This window comes from Panthera pardus, unplaced genomic scaffold (assembly GCF_024362965.1).
Source record: "Panthera pardus isolate Hobbes unplaced genomic scaffold, ASM2436296v1 HiC_scaffold_18, whole genome shotgun sequence".
NCBI lineage: Eukaryota > Metazoa > Chordata > Mammalia > Carnivora > Felidae > Panthera > Panthera pardus.
Window position 1 is genome coordinate 6,817,333 of NW_026526743.1, and position 15,940 is coordinate 6,833,272.

The 15,940-nt window shown below is 43.3% G+C and overlaps 1 protein-coding gene across 1 annotated transcript in view; it reads left to right on the plus strand.

The window, feature by feature from the left end:
• Positions 1-6,454: 6,454 nt before the first annotated feature.
• The window catches only part of LOC109259894 (NACHT, LRR and PYD domains-containing protein 2-like), a 28,817-nt gene continuing 19,331 nt past the window's right edge, over positions 6,455-15,940 (plus strand). The window contains 2 exon segments of the mRNA XM_053906462.1: positions 6,455-6,628; positions 6,779-6,788. Coding sequence (XP_053762437.1) covers positions 6,455-6,628; positions 6,779-6,788 — 184 coding nt within the window.

Below are 15,940 nucleotides of genomic sequence, written 5' to 3' on the forward strand. Positions count from 1 at the left end.
TGGGTGGACAGTCACCGAGAGGAAACATCAAGGCTACGGGCATTCTTGTTAGATCCATTCACCAAGATTCCTGCTGAGGGAAGACCAGGGTGAGCAGATGTCACCTGGTTGAGGAGGAATTTGATCAGATAGCAAGGGTGGGGGAATTTTTGCTAAGCTGACCCAGCAGGATTCTGGCTCAAGTTGAACTAAGTGGACCAAGGAGAGAGCCCAAGGACAAGGCCCAATGGAAAAGAGTACCTAGGATGCTGACTCCAGTTCAGTCAAGAAGACCATCTTTGTCAGTGCCTGGCTTAGGATTCTGAATTCATCCTGAGGGTGGAGGGGTCAGGTCACACGTTGGTAGTCCCTGCAAGGTGGCTGGCACTGCAATCTGCCCTTTAGACTTAGCTCATTTAATCCTTACGATATCACCAAGTGTTATATTCTCCCTATTTCAGATATTGATACTGAGGCACCAGAGAGGTAAGATAGACCATTCAAGGTCACATGACCACATGGACTCTGAACTAGATATTATAAATAGCTCTGAAGCCCGGGTGTCAATCACCCTGATGGGACGGTTGTTTGACTTGGGTGTAGTTGTGGAGAACTGAATTACATCTTTTGAGAGAAATCAGTGGTTTCTGGGCAATAAGGGAGGGAAATGAAGAGAAAATGAGGACCCAACAAACACCCAGGATAGGGGCACCTTCCACTTCCAGCTGCTTGGATTTCCACATTCCCTTCCCAGTGAGGAAGGGGCTGGGTCTAGGGTTAGGGTCAAGAACAGCCCCTCCACTGTGTTCCTGAGGTGCATGCCCACTCTACCTGCTTCTTAATTTGTCACCAACTCCATTCATAAAACCACGTTTCGGCCAAGGGTGGTCATGGGACGTTGCTGGCCCACGAAGTTAGCTTAAGCATTTTTGGTTGGGCTTCTGAGAATGTTATTTTTGTCTTGATATAAAGGTGGCAGAAACAGCTGAGTATCCTTTGACCTTTGTCCCCCGACCCTGCCAGGCATGTGGAGAAGGTACATGTGGTCAGGAAGCTGCAGTCGACCTGCAAGAGGGAAGCTGGGCCCTCTGGGAGTTAGCCTGCAGCAGCTGTATTTGCTCCAGACTGTGGTGTGAGGGATAAGGTCATCTGAAGCATCCCCAAACCACAAAGCCAGGAGATTCGTCCCAGCTTCCACATGCACCAAACCTGCTCCAACATACGCCTAGTAGTTCTGTTTGTATTGGGTTTCAAACAAATCCCGTTGACCAACATTTTTTTTCCCTCATGTAAGCATGCATATATAGATTTCATTTTTCTTAAGGTAAAATTTATGTAACATAAAATTAACCATGAACCATTTTCAGGGAACAGTTCAGTGGCATTTGATACATTCAAGTGTGCAACCACCACCTCGGATTAGTTCCAGACATCTTCATCTCCCTAAAAGGAAACCCCACTCCCCAAACGCCCCTCCCTGCAGCCCTCTGGTGACCACCAGTCTGCTCCCTGTCCCCAAGGATTTGCCTGTTTGGAAGATTCCCACAAATAGTCACACATTATGTACAAAAACTAACTCAGAACAGACCAAAGACCTAAATGGAAGGGAAAAGCTACATAACATTTTAAGGTATTTAAGGTATTTATGAGTGCCTAAAGTTTTATGCCAGGACAATTTTTCTAGTGTTTCTTCTCATATTAATAGGCAGCTGTGATCCTGCCTCCCCATCTACCTTCCTCCCTCTGAAGGCAGAGAGCCACTGCTCACTCAAAATCTTCAACACCTTGATTCCCTCCCCCCTCCTCCCCCCTTAGTTTGTAGAGTCCTTCTTGGCCCTACGATCTCCTCAAATTTGACTTCAGGTTATATTTACCAGCAGATTTCATGTGTCTTTTTTTTTTTTTTTTTAAAGAGATGGTGGCAATGTGCCCCACCAAGTGCCATTTATATGCTAGTCAGGTCAGGTGTTCAACATATAATTTAGTCCCTTTGAAAGAGTTGGACGGGGTCATTGTGTAAAATGATCCTTTAAAACATGGAGAATGGAAATTTACAGAGGTTAAATGATGGCCAGTTCTCACCCAGCTGTGAAGTGTTGAAACCAATATTCTACTCAAAGCAGTCTTATCCCAGAACCTGTGATCTCAATTCCTCTGCTAATTGATTCAAGTATCTGCCACTCTAAAGTTGCCAGTAATTACACAGATAAAATGAGGACCAGGCAGAAGAATAAAGTCAACTGGTTAAATACAGAAGAAAGTATTCTCTTAAGCCAACAGATAGATTAAGCAAAGTGTGTCAACACCTGATGGGTTTTCAAGGCTGGTGACTATTATACAGTACTCACTGTGTAATTACAGTGGAAAAGAGAAAAGTTAAACTTGCGATTTTGTTTAAAATTACAGCAGCGAAGAGAATCTTATATGGAAATAGGATATATATACCTAAACACTCAGTGGTTGCATTTACATTGCAACGCAGTGGGGGATTCTTGTTGAGCCTCTTGAACTCTCAGTCTCTAATTAGCATGCATTTTGTTTGTAGGAGGACCTATTTAATAGAAAAATGATTCAGCGACATTTCGGGGACTTGTCAGAAAGGGACCAAAAAAAAAAAAAATCCTTCGCGTTTAGCAGACAAGGTCTTAAGAAAATCAATTTCAGGAGAATAGTAAGATAAGCATCTAGAGTGTAATGAATAAAAACATGCATGATATTCTTGGGGATATGGCTGTAGAATGCTACTTGTAGAAACTCAACCCAGGAGAGAGAAACTTTTGCACAAAGAGGAGTTTCACTTGAAATCTCAATAACCCTTCAGAGGGGTGACATCCAAACATTTGAAGAAAGGGAGGAGGAATTTTTATTGTAGAGATGTAGCAGTGGAATAAAGTAAGGAGGCAGGGGTGTTACTCACCTTTCCAACACCAGGAACTCCTCTCCCACGGTGAGTGCTGCGGGTACAGAAAGCCTCCTATTAAAAGAGTTTCTCCTTCTGCCCTGAGCTCTGTGATTGGACCTTGGGACCCAATCCCATTGCAGAGAACTTGCTGGATCCACCCCAGTTACTGAGAGGTGGCCATTTCCTCAGTGTGAGTGTCATTTTCTCCTAGACCAGAGTTCCTCGATCTCAACCGCGTGCATAACCCACCTCCCTGGGCATCATTTCAAAGTATCAAGTTCCCAGAGATTCTGATTTATGAATCGGATGGGGGCTGCCCAAACTTCGGGCTTCTTGAAAGATCCCCAGATGATTGTAATTGCAGCCAATCTTGAGAAGATCTGCTTAGAGCCTTCAGCTGTGAATGGCCGCCCCTTTCTGTCACGCCAGGTATTTTAAAACCTACCCACATTTCATGTTAAATACAAGTGGCACGTTAAATACAAGAGGTACATCAATAGCCAAGTTCATCAGTTTTACACTGACAATGTTAATTTTTGTAGATATGTAATTATTTCAAAATTTTGGAGTTCAAAGTTTTTGTTTTCGAACAAATATGTATCTACATCTCACTTTCTCATCTATCTGCTCAAGCCTGAAGAGTCTCCAGACCAATATATGATATACTAAATAGAATACATTAAAATATTTTAATACAATAAATAATATAATACACATGCAACATAAGCCATGTGTATAATTTTAAATTTTCTAATAGACACATTAAAAAAGGAAAAAGAACAGGGGCACCTGGGTGGCTCAGTCAGTTAAGCGTCCGACTTCACCTCAGGTCATGATCTCAACGTTTGTGGGTTCGAGCCCCACATCAGGCTCTGTGTTGACAACTCAGAGCCTGGAGCCTGCTTCGATTCTGTTTCCATCTCTCTCTGCCCCTTGCCTGCTCACATTCTGTCTCTCTCTCTCTCTCTCTTAAATATAAATAAAACATTAAAAAAGCTTTTTTAAATAAAACAAGGAAAAAGAATGAGGTGAAATTAATTTTTACAATATTTACAATATTAATTTTCCAATATATCCAAAATATTATTTCAACATGTAGTCAATGTAATTGGCTACTGGGATATAATAATTGGGACATTTTACATTCAACATTTTGTTCTAAGGCTCTGAAATCTGGTCTGCCCTTCACACTCGTAGCACATTTCAGTTTAGATCATGTACATTTCTGGTGTTCAATAGCCATAAGTGGCTAGTGGCCATCATATGGATTAGGTCTAGACCCAAGGACAGGAAAGTGACCTCTGGTTTTAAAAAGGAGGAGGGTCAAGGGATCAAAAGGGTTGGTCTTCCAGCATTTGGTTACTTCTCTGAGCCTCTTGATATACATCTATCAAGAGTCCTTTAGTAAGAGGAGGTAAGCCATGAACCCTCAGATATAAGAATCAACCCAAGAGCTGCCTTCCAGGTCACAGTACACAGAGGGCCATTCATCCCTTTGAACCCTTCTAGACTGCAAAGTCAGTTGAGTTACCTAACGTCTGTGTCTCAGTTTCCTTATTTGTAAGATGGTGATAACAATAGCACCTGCCTCATAGGACAAGAGTATTTTATTTATGTATTTATGTATTTATTTAAAGTTTATTTATTTACTTTGCAGGGGAGGAGCAGAGAGAAAGAGAGACAGAATCCCAAGCAGGCTCCATGCCATCAGCACAGAGCCTGATGCAGGGCTGGAACTCATGAACCGTGAGATCATGACCTAAGCTGAGATCAAGAGTCAGACACTTAACCGACTGTGCCACCTAGGTGCCCCTTTTATTATTTACTTTTGAGAGAGAGAGAGAGCATGAGCCATGAGATAGAGTGACAGAGGATCCGAAGAGGGCTCTGCATTGACAGCAGTGAGCCCATGTAGGGCTTGAACTCACGAACCGAACCATGAGATCATGACCTGAACCGAAGTCAGATGCTCAACCAACTGAGCCACCCAGGCGCCCCAGGAGAAGAGTATTTTAAGTGAGTTAGTACTTGTAATGGATTTAAACAGTATGTAGAAGAAAGGCACACATGTTGCTGTTTAAAGATAAACATTTCCCCACATTCCTCAGATGAGATGAGATGTTGGCAAACATCCTCCTGACAGAAAACACAAGGGGGTAAATTTATTTTGCTTCACTCCTGTAGACTTCATTTGTACCCTGACCCTTCTCTCCCAGTCACCAAGATAGAGTAGGATGGGAAGAACCACAGACACGCGCCTACATCCCAGAGACCCCCTGGCCTCAGCAGTGCTGCTCTTATGAGGAACAGACTTTTCTCTGGCAAGTGACACAGACCCCAAGGAAGTTTGAGTGACCCCACTCCCAACATGGAGAAAATACAATCCATATCCTCTTTCTCTTCCCCCCTTGGTGGAGAGGAGACTTGCAGAATTGCCTGACATCACAAAGACGTTAATCATCTGAACTTCAAACTACACTCAGTCTAATCTGATTCCTATTTCCTATTCCCAAATCCCATATCAACATTTAAATATTTCTATATATTTCTATACAATTCAAGGGGTAAGAAAATCACAAGATAAAGAACAAGAAATAAATAATTTCTAGGCAAAGCCCTGCTTTGAGATACCATGAACTCATGGCCCTTGCTTCTTAATTCTGCATTCCCTTCTTCATATACAAAGATATATATACAAAGATACAAAGAGGGAGCAATGAGTTCCTGAAGAGCTACAATCATGAGGTATGTAAATGGTCCCCAAAAGAACTTCTAGACAGGCAGTAGCATAATCATTATTTCCCCTTCACACTCTGCTTCTGTCTCTTCCCAACACAACGTCAACACTGATCTATCCATGGGTGTTGATTTTGAACGTAAACAAGATACTTACATTAGGTTAAGTTACACCTTTGTTTTTGAGTGTTCTCGCTGACTGAACCTCCTTGACTCGCTAGGTCATCTTTTCTCTTAGACAAATATGTAGGAGTGATTTAAAATCTTCTCCATGAGGTTCCTGGGTGGCTCAGTTGGTTGGGCGTCCAACTTCAGCTCAGGTCATGATCTCACGACCCATGGGTTCAAGCCCCATGTCAGGCTCTGTGCTGACAGCTCAGAGCCTAGAGCCTTCTCTGGATTCTGTGTCTCCCTCTCTCTCTGCCCCTCCTCCACTCATACTCTGTCTCTCTCTCTCTCAAAAGTGAATAAACATCAAAAAAATTTTTTTAATCTTCTATTACACCTCCATGATGCTATCTTTGCAAAAAACCTCAAATAATTTATAATCAACCTTTTAGGAGTTTTCGTTTCATTCTAGACAGGTAGATTACATGAAGCAGGTCTGCATTTAGTCCTCACAAAAATGGTGGTAGCTTGGATTATTTCCCCCAGTTTTGTAGTCATCCATGTGATCATACAGTAGATCTAAGCCTTTTCCAGTTAGGATTCCATCAGAACACGAGGACTACCGAGAGAGATGTGGGACACAGGGCTTTATGGCAACAATTAGAACGTATGTAGTTGTGGTTGCAGATGCATCTGGTATCACTCTAATGCTACTGAAGGTCAGCCAGGATGGGTGTTGACAGGAAAAGCTGCATGTGGAGTGTGGCAGATCATGAGCACGCTGGAACCCTCAAGAAAATCAGTGTCAATTTGTCTATCACCACCTCCCACCTCAATGATATGCGTGGTGCTCTTCACTATAGACCTTCAGTAGTGCTGGTGCAGGTGCCAGTGGGCGTGAAGGTGGGCTCACACCCATGGGTGAGCCAGCAGATCCCATAAAACATCTGTGAGCTGCACCATGACAGACACTGCACTTCCCACACTCACCACCTGAGGGTCACTTCCACCTTCTATGTCTTGTGTCAATTTCTGTTGTCATCCCTGACCCAGAACCACAGAGGTAAGAAAATTCAAGGAAATTTCGTTCGTGCTTAGCTAAATCGACCTAGTGCAGAGCCACCAGTCTGCTTCCCATCACGTTGGTTTCCAAATGCAAACCTTTTAACCGTGCCTCCTTTCCAAACACGACGATGGCAAAATCATGGCTTCACTTGACATGATGCTAATACTCTTCAGACAACTAGACATGTATGATCTCTTCTCAGGTAGAGGGTACAAAGGTCTTTTATCCACCCATTGATGAAGAATCCTTTCATAGCTGAATAATCTCTTACTTTGGTAACCTGTCAGGGTAAATCACTGAGATATGACATTAAATGCCTCATAAGCCTTGACTTCAGAGTCAACTGGAAATTTAGTCAAGTCTCTTTTTTAATAAAGAAGGGTAGTGGTCCAGGAGACAGAGACAAGGCAGGAGCAATGCAAAAGATACATGGAAGACACACACCCCTTCATGGTAATCTCCCACATCTCTGGTTTATTTATACTTACCAGCATCTAACACCAATTTCACATTCAGGCAAGTCCACTTTTGCATTCCTCCTGGGGTGTGGTGATGAATTTTTCCCCCATGGGAATGGAAAATGCTAGGTGGTCCTCCCCTAGCCTCCATCCCATGAAATCGACTGTTCTGGACATGAACAGATAAGCTGGCTTTGACATGGAGTACCCATGCCCCTCGTGGCTGCAGGGTGCTGATGCTGGCACTGCCATGGTGAGTGATTGCAGTGAAACAAGGCTCCTGTTGTGGATATCACAGCAGCGGAAGCTGGAACACATTGTGGTCTGTCGTAGAAACAGCATTAACCCCATATGACCTGGCCTGTGGCGGGATTTAGGGAATAAGACTTGAGCCTCATTCATCAGCCCTATGAATCTGAAACATCGCACTGTTATTGAATACTTGTTTTAAATGAATCAATAGTGATAGATTCCATGACACGAACAAATGGAAAGATATTCCATGCTCATGGGTTGGAAGAATTATTATTAAAATGTCCATACTACTCAAAGCAGTCTACAGATTCAATGAAATCCCTATCAAAATACCAACAGCAGTTTTCATAGAACTAGGATAAATAACCAAAAATTTGTATGGAATGACAAAAGACCCCAAATAGCCAAAGCAATCTTGAAAAAGAACAACAAAACTGGAGGTATCACAAAAACAGTATGGTATTGGTACAGAAATAGGCACACAGATCATTGGAACAGGATAGAGAGCCCAGAGATAAACCCCTGCTTTCATGGTCAATTAATATATGACAGAGACAAGAATATCCAATGGGAAAAAGACAGTTTCTTAAACAAATGGCATTGGGAAAACTGGATAGCAACATGCAAAGGAATGAAACCGGACCATTTTCTTACACCACACACAAAAATAAATTCAAAATAGATGAAAGACCTAAATGTGCGACCTGAAATCATAAGAATTCTAGAAGGGGCTCCTGGGTGGCTCAGTCAGTTGAGCGTCTGACTTCGGCTTAGGTCATGATCTCGCAGTCTGTGAGTTCGCGTCCCGCGTCGGGCTCTGTGCTGACAGCTTGGAGCCTGGAGCCAGCGTCGGGCCCCGCGTCCGGCTCTGGGCTGATGGCTCGGAGCCTGGAGCCTGTTTCCGATTCTGTGTCTCCCTCTCTCTCTGCCCCTCCCCCGTTCATGCGCGCGCGCGCGCTGCGCGCGCGCGCGCTCTCTCTCTGTCAAAAATAAACATTAAAAAAAAACTTCTAGAAGAAAACATAGGCAGTAATTTGTTTGACATTGGCTATAGCAACATCTTTCTAGATATGTCTCCAGAGGCAAGGGAAACAAAAACAAAATAAACTATTGGGACTTCATCAAGATAAAAAGCTTTCACACAGCAAAGAAAACAATCAATAAAACAAAAAGACAACCTACTGAATGGGAGAAGATATTTGCCAACAACGTATATGATTAGGGGTTAGTATCCAAAATCTTTAAAGAACTTAGTCAACACTCAAAAACAAATAATCCAGTAAAAAAAATGGGCAGAAGACATGAACAGGCATTTTTCCAAAGAAGACATCCAGATGGTCGACAGACACATGAAATGATGCTCAACATCACTTATCATCAGGGAAATGCAAATCAAAAACACGATGAGATATCACCTCATATGTGTCATAATGGCTAAAATAAAAAACACAAGAAACAAGTGTTGGTGAGAATGCAGAGGAAAAGGAACACTCATGCATTGTTGGTGGGAATGTAAACTGCTATAGCCACTCTGGAAAACAGTGTGATGGTTCCACAAAAAATAAACATAGAATTACCATGTGATACAGTAATTTCACTGCTGGGTATTTGCCCAAAGAAAACAAAAACACTAATTCAAAGAGATCTTCTGAACTCTATGTTTATTGCAGCATTATTTACAATAGGCAAATTATGGAAACAGCCCAAATGTCCACTGATAGACAAATGGATAAAGAAGATGTGGTATATATGTCCAATGGAAAATTACCCAGTCACAAAAAATAATGAGATCTTGTCATTTGCAACAACATGGATGAAGCTAGACAGCATTATGGTGAATGAAATGAGTCAGTCAGAGAAAGACAAATACTATATGATCTCACTTATATGTGGAATAAAAAAAAAATGGGGGCACCTGGGTGATGGCTCAGTCAGTTAAGTGTCCAGTTTCGGTTCAGGTCATGATCTCATAGTTTGTGGGTTCGAACCCCACATCGGGCTCTGTGCTGACAGCTTGGAGCCTGGAGCCTGCTTTGGATTCTCTATCTCCCTCTCTGTCTCTCTCTGCCCCTCCCTTGCTCGTTCTTTCTCTCTCTCTCAGATATAAATAAACATTAAAAAAATGAACAAATAACGAAAAAATAATTGAAAAAATAGATTCTTCAATACAGAGAACAATTTGGTGATTGCCGAGGGGAGGAGTGTAGTGGGATGTGTGAAATAGATAAAGGAGATTAAAATCACACTTATCATGATGAGTACTGAGTAATGTATAGAATTGTTCAATAATTATATTGTACATCTGAAACTAATATAACACTGTAAATTAATTATACTTCAATACATAAAAAATAGTGATAGCTTTGGCTGATGCCATCTAAAAACCACAGATTAAAAAAATTTTTTTAAACGTTTATTTATTACTGAGAAACAGAGAGACACAGAGCGTGAGCAGGGGAGGGGCAGAGAGAGAGGGAGACACAGAATCTGAAACGGGCTCCAGGCTCTGAGCTGTTGGCACAGAGCCCCACACGGGGCTCGAACTCACAAACTGTGAGATCATGACCTGAGCAGAAGTTGGTCGCTTAACCAACTGAGCCACCCAGGCACCCCCACAGATTTTTTTTTTAAGGTTTAATGTATTTGTTTTGAGAGAAAGATTGCATGTGCTCACATGAGTTGGGGAGGGGCAGAGAGAGGAGGGGCAGAGAGAGAGAGAGAGAGAGAGAGAGAGACAAAGAGGGAGAGGGAGTGAGGGAGAGGGAACCCCAAGCAGGCTCTTTGCTGTCAGTGCAGAGCCAGGAGCAGGACTCCATCTCATGAACCATGAGATCGTGACCTGAGCTGAAATTAAGAGTCAGAGCTTAACCTCCTGAGCCACCCAAGCGCCCCTAAAAACAACACATTTAACGAATGGTTGGTTCTGGGGCTGATAAGACAGGGAGATAAGGATAGATGTCTCCCAGATTTTACTTGAGTTACTGAGTGGAGGCTGGTGTCATAAGCAAGGAGAGGCTGAGCTTGTGTGGGTGCGTACATGCGTGTGTGTGTGCATGCGTGTTGTGTCAATGTGACTTTTGTATTCACTGTATTACCTCAAGGTTCTATGCCTTCAGAACAGAGGTGGGCCCTGGAGGGCCGGGGCTGCGATGCTTGATGTTATGGCACCAAACTCATGCTACCATTTATTTAGGGATCGCCTTTACCTATTTAAAATACCTCTGTGTTTATAATCAGCTGCATCACACAGAGTCTTACATTCCCTTTGACCTTGGCCATCTCTTGCTAAAGTCCCTAGGACGGGTCCATATACCCCGTGTCAACAGCTCTTCATTTATTTGCTTCTGTGGCCTTTGTAGACAGCGGTAGAATCATACGCAGTTCTTCAATTTCAGAAACAGCTCTTACTTCCACTAGGATTTCCCTTTGGTTATCATATATCAGTAGCAGCATGAGGGCCTGGCCAATTAGGCCCAGACAATCAGACAATTTTTAAAAAAATGGTGCATACATTGTAATTTTTGAGATGCCTATGGCTGAAGAGAAGGAGTTTCCCTAAGGACTGAGAAGATAATCGAATGTTCCAACCCAGAGGAGGAGCCAGACAGGTTTTGTTGGCAGTGTTTGTCTTTCTCTGCCTGACTTGCTTCACTTAGCGTGAGACCCTCAAGGCCCACCCATGTTGTGGCAAGTGGCAGGGTTTGGAGAGCCTACTTGGAATCAGGTGACTTACATGGTGGGTTCTAGTTCTCCTTCTGAGGATCACAGTCCTGCGTTGTCCAGGAGATTCATCTGCCTGCCCGCTGGCAGGGACTTATGGCCTGGCTCGGACAGGTTCTAATGGCACTGGGCATTCTATTGGATTATTTTTTGATTGTGGCTTCTAATCAGTTCACCCACTGCTCTGGACACATAGTTCCTCTTTTACATACTCAATCACCTTTGCAGTCTGTGTCTGCCCGTCACAAAACTCACTTATTCCAACAGAAGTCTGCTTAAATCTATCTTTCTCCCCTGTTGCCCATCGACTTGGGGATGTTGCTTATCAGTTCTGTCTCACTGTCTTCATTTATAAGTGAGGATGTTAGAGCCCTAAGAATTATAGGGTGACTAAGTGAAAAAATGTAATGACCAACGCATGGTACCTATGATTCCAGAAATAGATACATACGAGATTATTTGCCTTTCTAGTTGTTTTTCTGAACTCAAAGGTGTGTGTGTGTGTGTGTGTGTGTGTGTGTGTGTGTGAATAAACAACTGTACACTTCATGCATTTGGTTAGTTAGCTAGCCAGCTAGTGTTCTTAGTTTTATAGTTCAAGGCACTGACAGTCATTATACACTATCTTTTGATTTGAATCCTGGATCGGCCAGTTATAATCCTGTAAGTAACATCAGTCAAACTGAAATGTTAATTGTACGTCCGTCAAAATTAATACACCTGAGATTGAATACAAAATAAATCAAATGAATTCACATTTAAATGTCAACACAAATCAATATCATCAACCATAGAACCAATGAGCTTGACTGTTAGGATATATAAATTTTATTTAACATAGGCTATGGATGGATTTCAATATGCTATGTATGATGGCAAGGGGTGGCTAATTGCAGCTACATCAGTGATTCTCAACCAGGGGTGACTGCACCCCTCGGGGGATATTTGGCAATGTTTGGAGACATTTCTGGTTGTCAAAATTGGAAGGTGCTATTGACATTGAGGGAGAGGAGGCCAAAACATCCTACAGCATATAGGACGGTTCCCTTGGTAAACAATTGTCCATCTCAAAGTGTTGACGGTGTGGAATTCGAAAACCCCGATTCTAGATGGTCTAGAACACAGTCTGTGCATTAGAATTTCCTGGATGAGATTTTGAAGACTCCTGATTGCCTGAAGCCTACCCCAGACCAATTCAATTAGCATCCCTGAAATAGGGCCCAGGTAATTTCAGTGTGTCTCATTTTAAAGGTTGAGAACCAGCCACTGGTAATCATAGTGGGAGTCATTCTACCCTGGGCAGGAAGACGTGCCCCCACCCAGGGTCCCGCCCGTTGGTCATGGAGCTTGAGTCAGCGGAATAATTCTTTTTGGAGATTTTGTTTGCAGTGAATATCCACAGGCTGCAGGTAAGCCCTAGCCTAAGAGAAGTGAGTACCAGTTCCTTTGGTTTCGGTTTCTTCCCATTTACAGTATTGTTTTTCTTTTTTTGAGTATAGTTGACACACGGTGTTGCACTGTTTTCAGGGGTACACCACGGTGACTCCACAAGTCCATACACTGTGCTGTGTTCGCCACAGTGTCATTGATATATTCCAATTCTCATGCCTATTTAAGTCAACAGCAGTGCTTGGTTGAGTCTCTACCACAGAACTTTGGAAGCTTATATGGGCAGCCTGAGGCTTTTTGGAAGGGTTATTGAGGTCCTCGAGCTGAAATCTCTGTTAAGTACGAGAAAACAGATTTGGAGTAGACAGCTGCCAGCGATTTCATCTATAATGTTTTTCTTATGTTATTTTAAAGTGTTCTGCTGAGGTGAAAATTACCCTGTAAAACCCACCCATTTTAAGTGAGCAATTTTTGAGCAGACTTAGAGTTGTGCAACCATCCCCACAATCCATAGTCAGAGCATCTCCCTCACCCCCAAATGTGCCCTTGTGCCCACATGCGGTGTCCTTGTGTTGTGGCAGGGCACCCCTGCCTGTGAGCCTCCGTATTCCATCTGTAATATGGGATGGTATCCTTGATCCTCAAAAATGGGTGTGGTGTCAGTCATGTAGACAGAAGGAGAGTCGTCTGCTCATGGAATTTACGGTTTGTAATCCACACCCCCCCAATACTTGAAATGACAGAGCATCAAGGAAAGGGCTACTGCTAATTATATGGGCTGCATCTAACAATTCTGTAGTTCTAGGCTGCAGGCTCCGGCTTGCTTGCTTGCCAAGGGCACCTTCCTTTTTACTTTGCAAGGACAGAGCCCCTCAGGCTATTCAGGCTCAGCTCCAAGTTTATCAATGCCTGGTCTTCCTCGGAAGTCATTGACCCCTGTTTAAAACAAATGCTTGCACTCCAGGCTGAGGATCCCTACCTGGAGACCTCTGGGATTCGGTTCCTCCATGAACCCACTTGCTGTCCTTCTTCTAAGGCTGCCTCTCTCCGTCTGTGCACATACCCATTCCTTCTGGGTGGAAACAACCATTGTCCACAGTGGCAACACCAGAAAGAAAGACGTAACCAAGGGTGCGTCTGCTGCCCTGATGAGAGGGCATATGACCCAGGAAAGGAGCCTCAGTGTTTCTGGCATCGCAGGGCTCCACGCAAAGCTGGAGCATATCAATGGGAACTGGAATTAAATGACCTACTATCCACCGTTAGTTGAGCAGGGGCACTGTGGGAAGCAGAAGTCTTACGATACTCCCCAGTCATGGGGTTCTTAAATGTGCATGTCTTAAATGTTCTTACGCATTCGTATGAAACCAGGAATTCCTCTCTTGCCTCCTTCTCTGACTTTGTCGCGGTTTGCATCCACTCTGTCCCTCGAGATGTTATGCACCATCGCCTGGGTGGTCCCTGGAGCTAACCTCGTCTGTGCACCATTCAGGCTTGGGTGTTCACCTTGCTTTCCACACGGCTCTGATACAGTTTTGCTGTCCTGGGCTACCTTGTCTAGTGAGTGAGTAGTTCTCGGTGTTAACTGAAGAGCTAGCTGGTGGTCTTTCAGTTATGCGAGAGCTACGCTATTGATCTGTAAGCGGCACTCTGGATGGAACTGGATGCTGACTTCCTGCCTGTTTCATACTGTTTTTCTGTGTGTTTGGTCTTTAGGTACAAATCTTTTCCTCCCAACGCACTGTCTACATCTAAAATTCCATCGGACTTCATCTTCCCTCACGTTGGTATGCTTGTCAAGGAACCTCACCCTGCCCTTCACCTTGTGGGCACTTAGAGCTGGAACCGAGGGTCCCATTCTCCCACTTGGGTCCCTATAAATACCCATACACATCCCATGTCCTCTACACCTGTGTCTCTTGGGTCTGGCTTCTAATGTCGTAACCTTGCTACCTCCCTGAGATGGCTTCCTTCAGATCTTAGCTGAAAAACGTAACCGATATAGTGTGTTCTCCTTTCCTGACTATGACCCAGTGATCCCCTTCTAAGACTTTTCCCGCAAAACCAAACACCTCCTGATGAGCACTGGGTAATGGATGGAAGTGTTGAATCACTATAGTGTATACCTGAAACTAATATTACATTGTATGTTAGCTGGAATGTATTTTTTAAAAATTTAAACTCAAGTTAGTTAACATAGAGTATAGTCTTGGCTTCAGGAGTAGAGCCCAGTGATTGGTCTCTCACATAGGACACCCAGTGCGCATCCCCAAAAGCACTCTCCTTAACGCCCATCACCCATTTAACTGGAATTTAAATAAAAACTTAACAACCCTCCCCAACCCCAAAGGCATGATGATCAAAGACAGCATTGAAAAAAAAGACCATAAAGATAAAATCATCTGTGACCTTGACATTCAAGCACAGTTGTTGGGGGCTTCTTTCCGACTTGGCATTTTAGTCTGAATATTTTTATATTAAATATTTCATACCAATCATGAGCCCTCATAATCCTTTGTGTTTTGGGACACAAAACACAACTTAGATTTGCCTAATCTAACTTACGATTGGATGTGTTCTACCCTTTCTCCATGTACTTACTAAATGGCTCATCCCTAGTGTTGCCCATTTAATGCCTGAGGGTGTAGAGATGATTTGCTTTTTATTTAGTTAAGTGGTTCAGGCAGTGTATAAGTGACTGAGAAAACCAGTTCTTGAGTTAAACTCCTTCTCATGATGATCTGGGTTTCACCTTCAGCAGGTGTGTTCTTGTGGACCTTGATCTGACTTTCCTTGGCTGGTGGTCCTGAAACTAGCATTTATCATAATCACCTGGACGCCCTTAAACTAGATTCCTGGGCCCATCTCCAGACTTCCTGATGGGTAGGTCTGGGATGGGGCCCCAGAATCTGGATTTTCTGTAAGTTCCCAGACAATGCTGCTGGTCTGAGTACCACACTTGGGGCACCACTGCCCTATCCCTCAGCTGCACCATAAAAAGCACAGATAATAGAATTTACCTGATCAGATTGTTGCAAGGCTTAAATGTGATATAAAAACGTTTAAGTTTATTTATTTTTGAGAGAGAAAGAGAGAGAGAGAGAGGGAAGAGAGGGAGTGAGGGAGAGAGAGAAGGAGAGAGAGAGAAAGAGAGAGAGAAAGAGAGAGAAAGAGAGAAAGAGAGAGAGAAGAGAGAGAAGAGAGAGAAAGAGAGAGAAAGAGAGAAAGAGAGAGAAAGAGAGAGAAAGAGAGAGAGAGAAAGAGAGAGAAAGAGAGAGAGAGAGAAAGAGAGAGAAAGAGAAAGAGAGAGAGAGAGAGAGAGAGAGA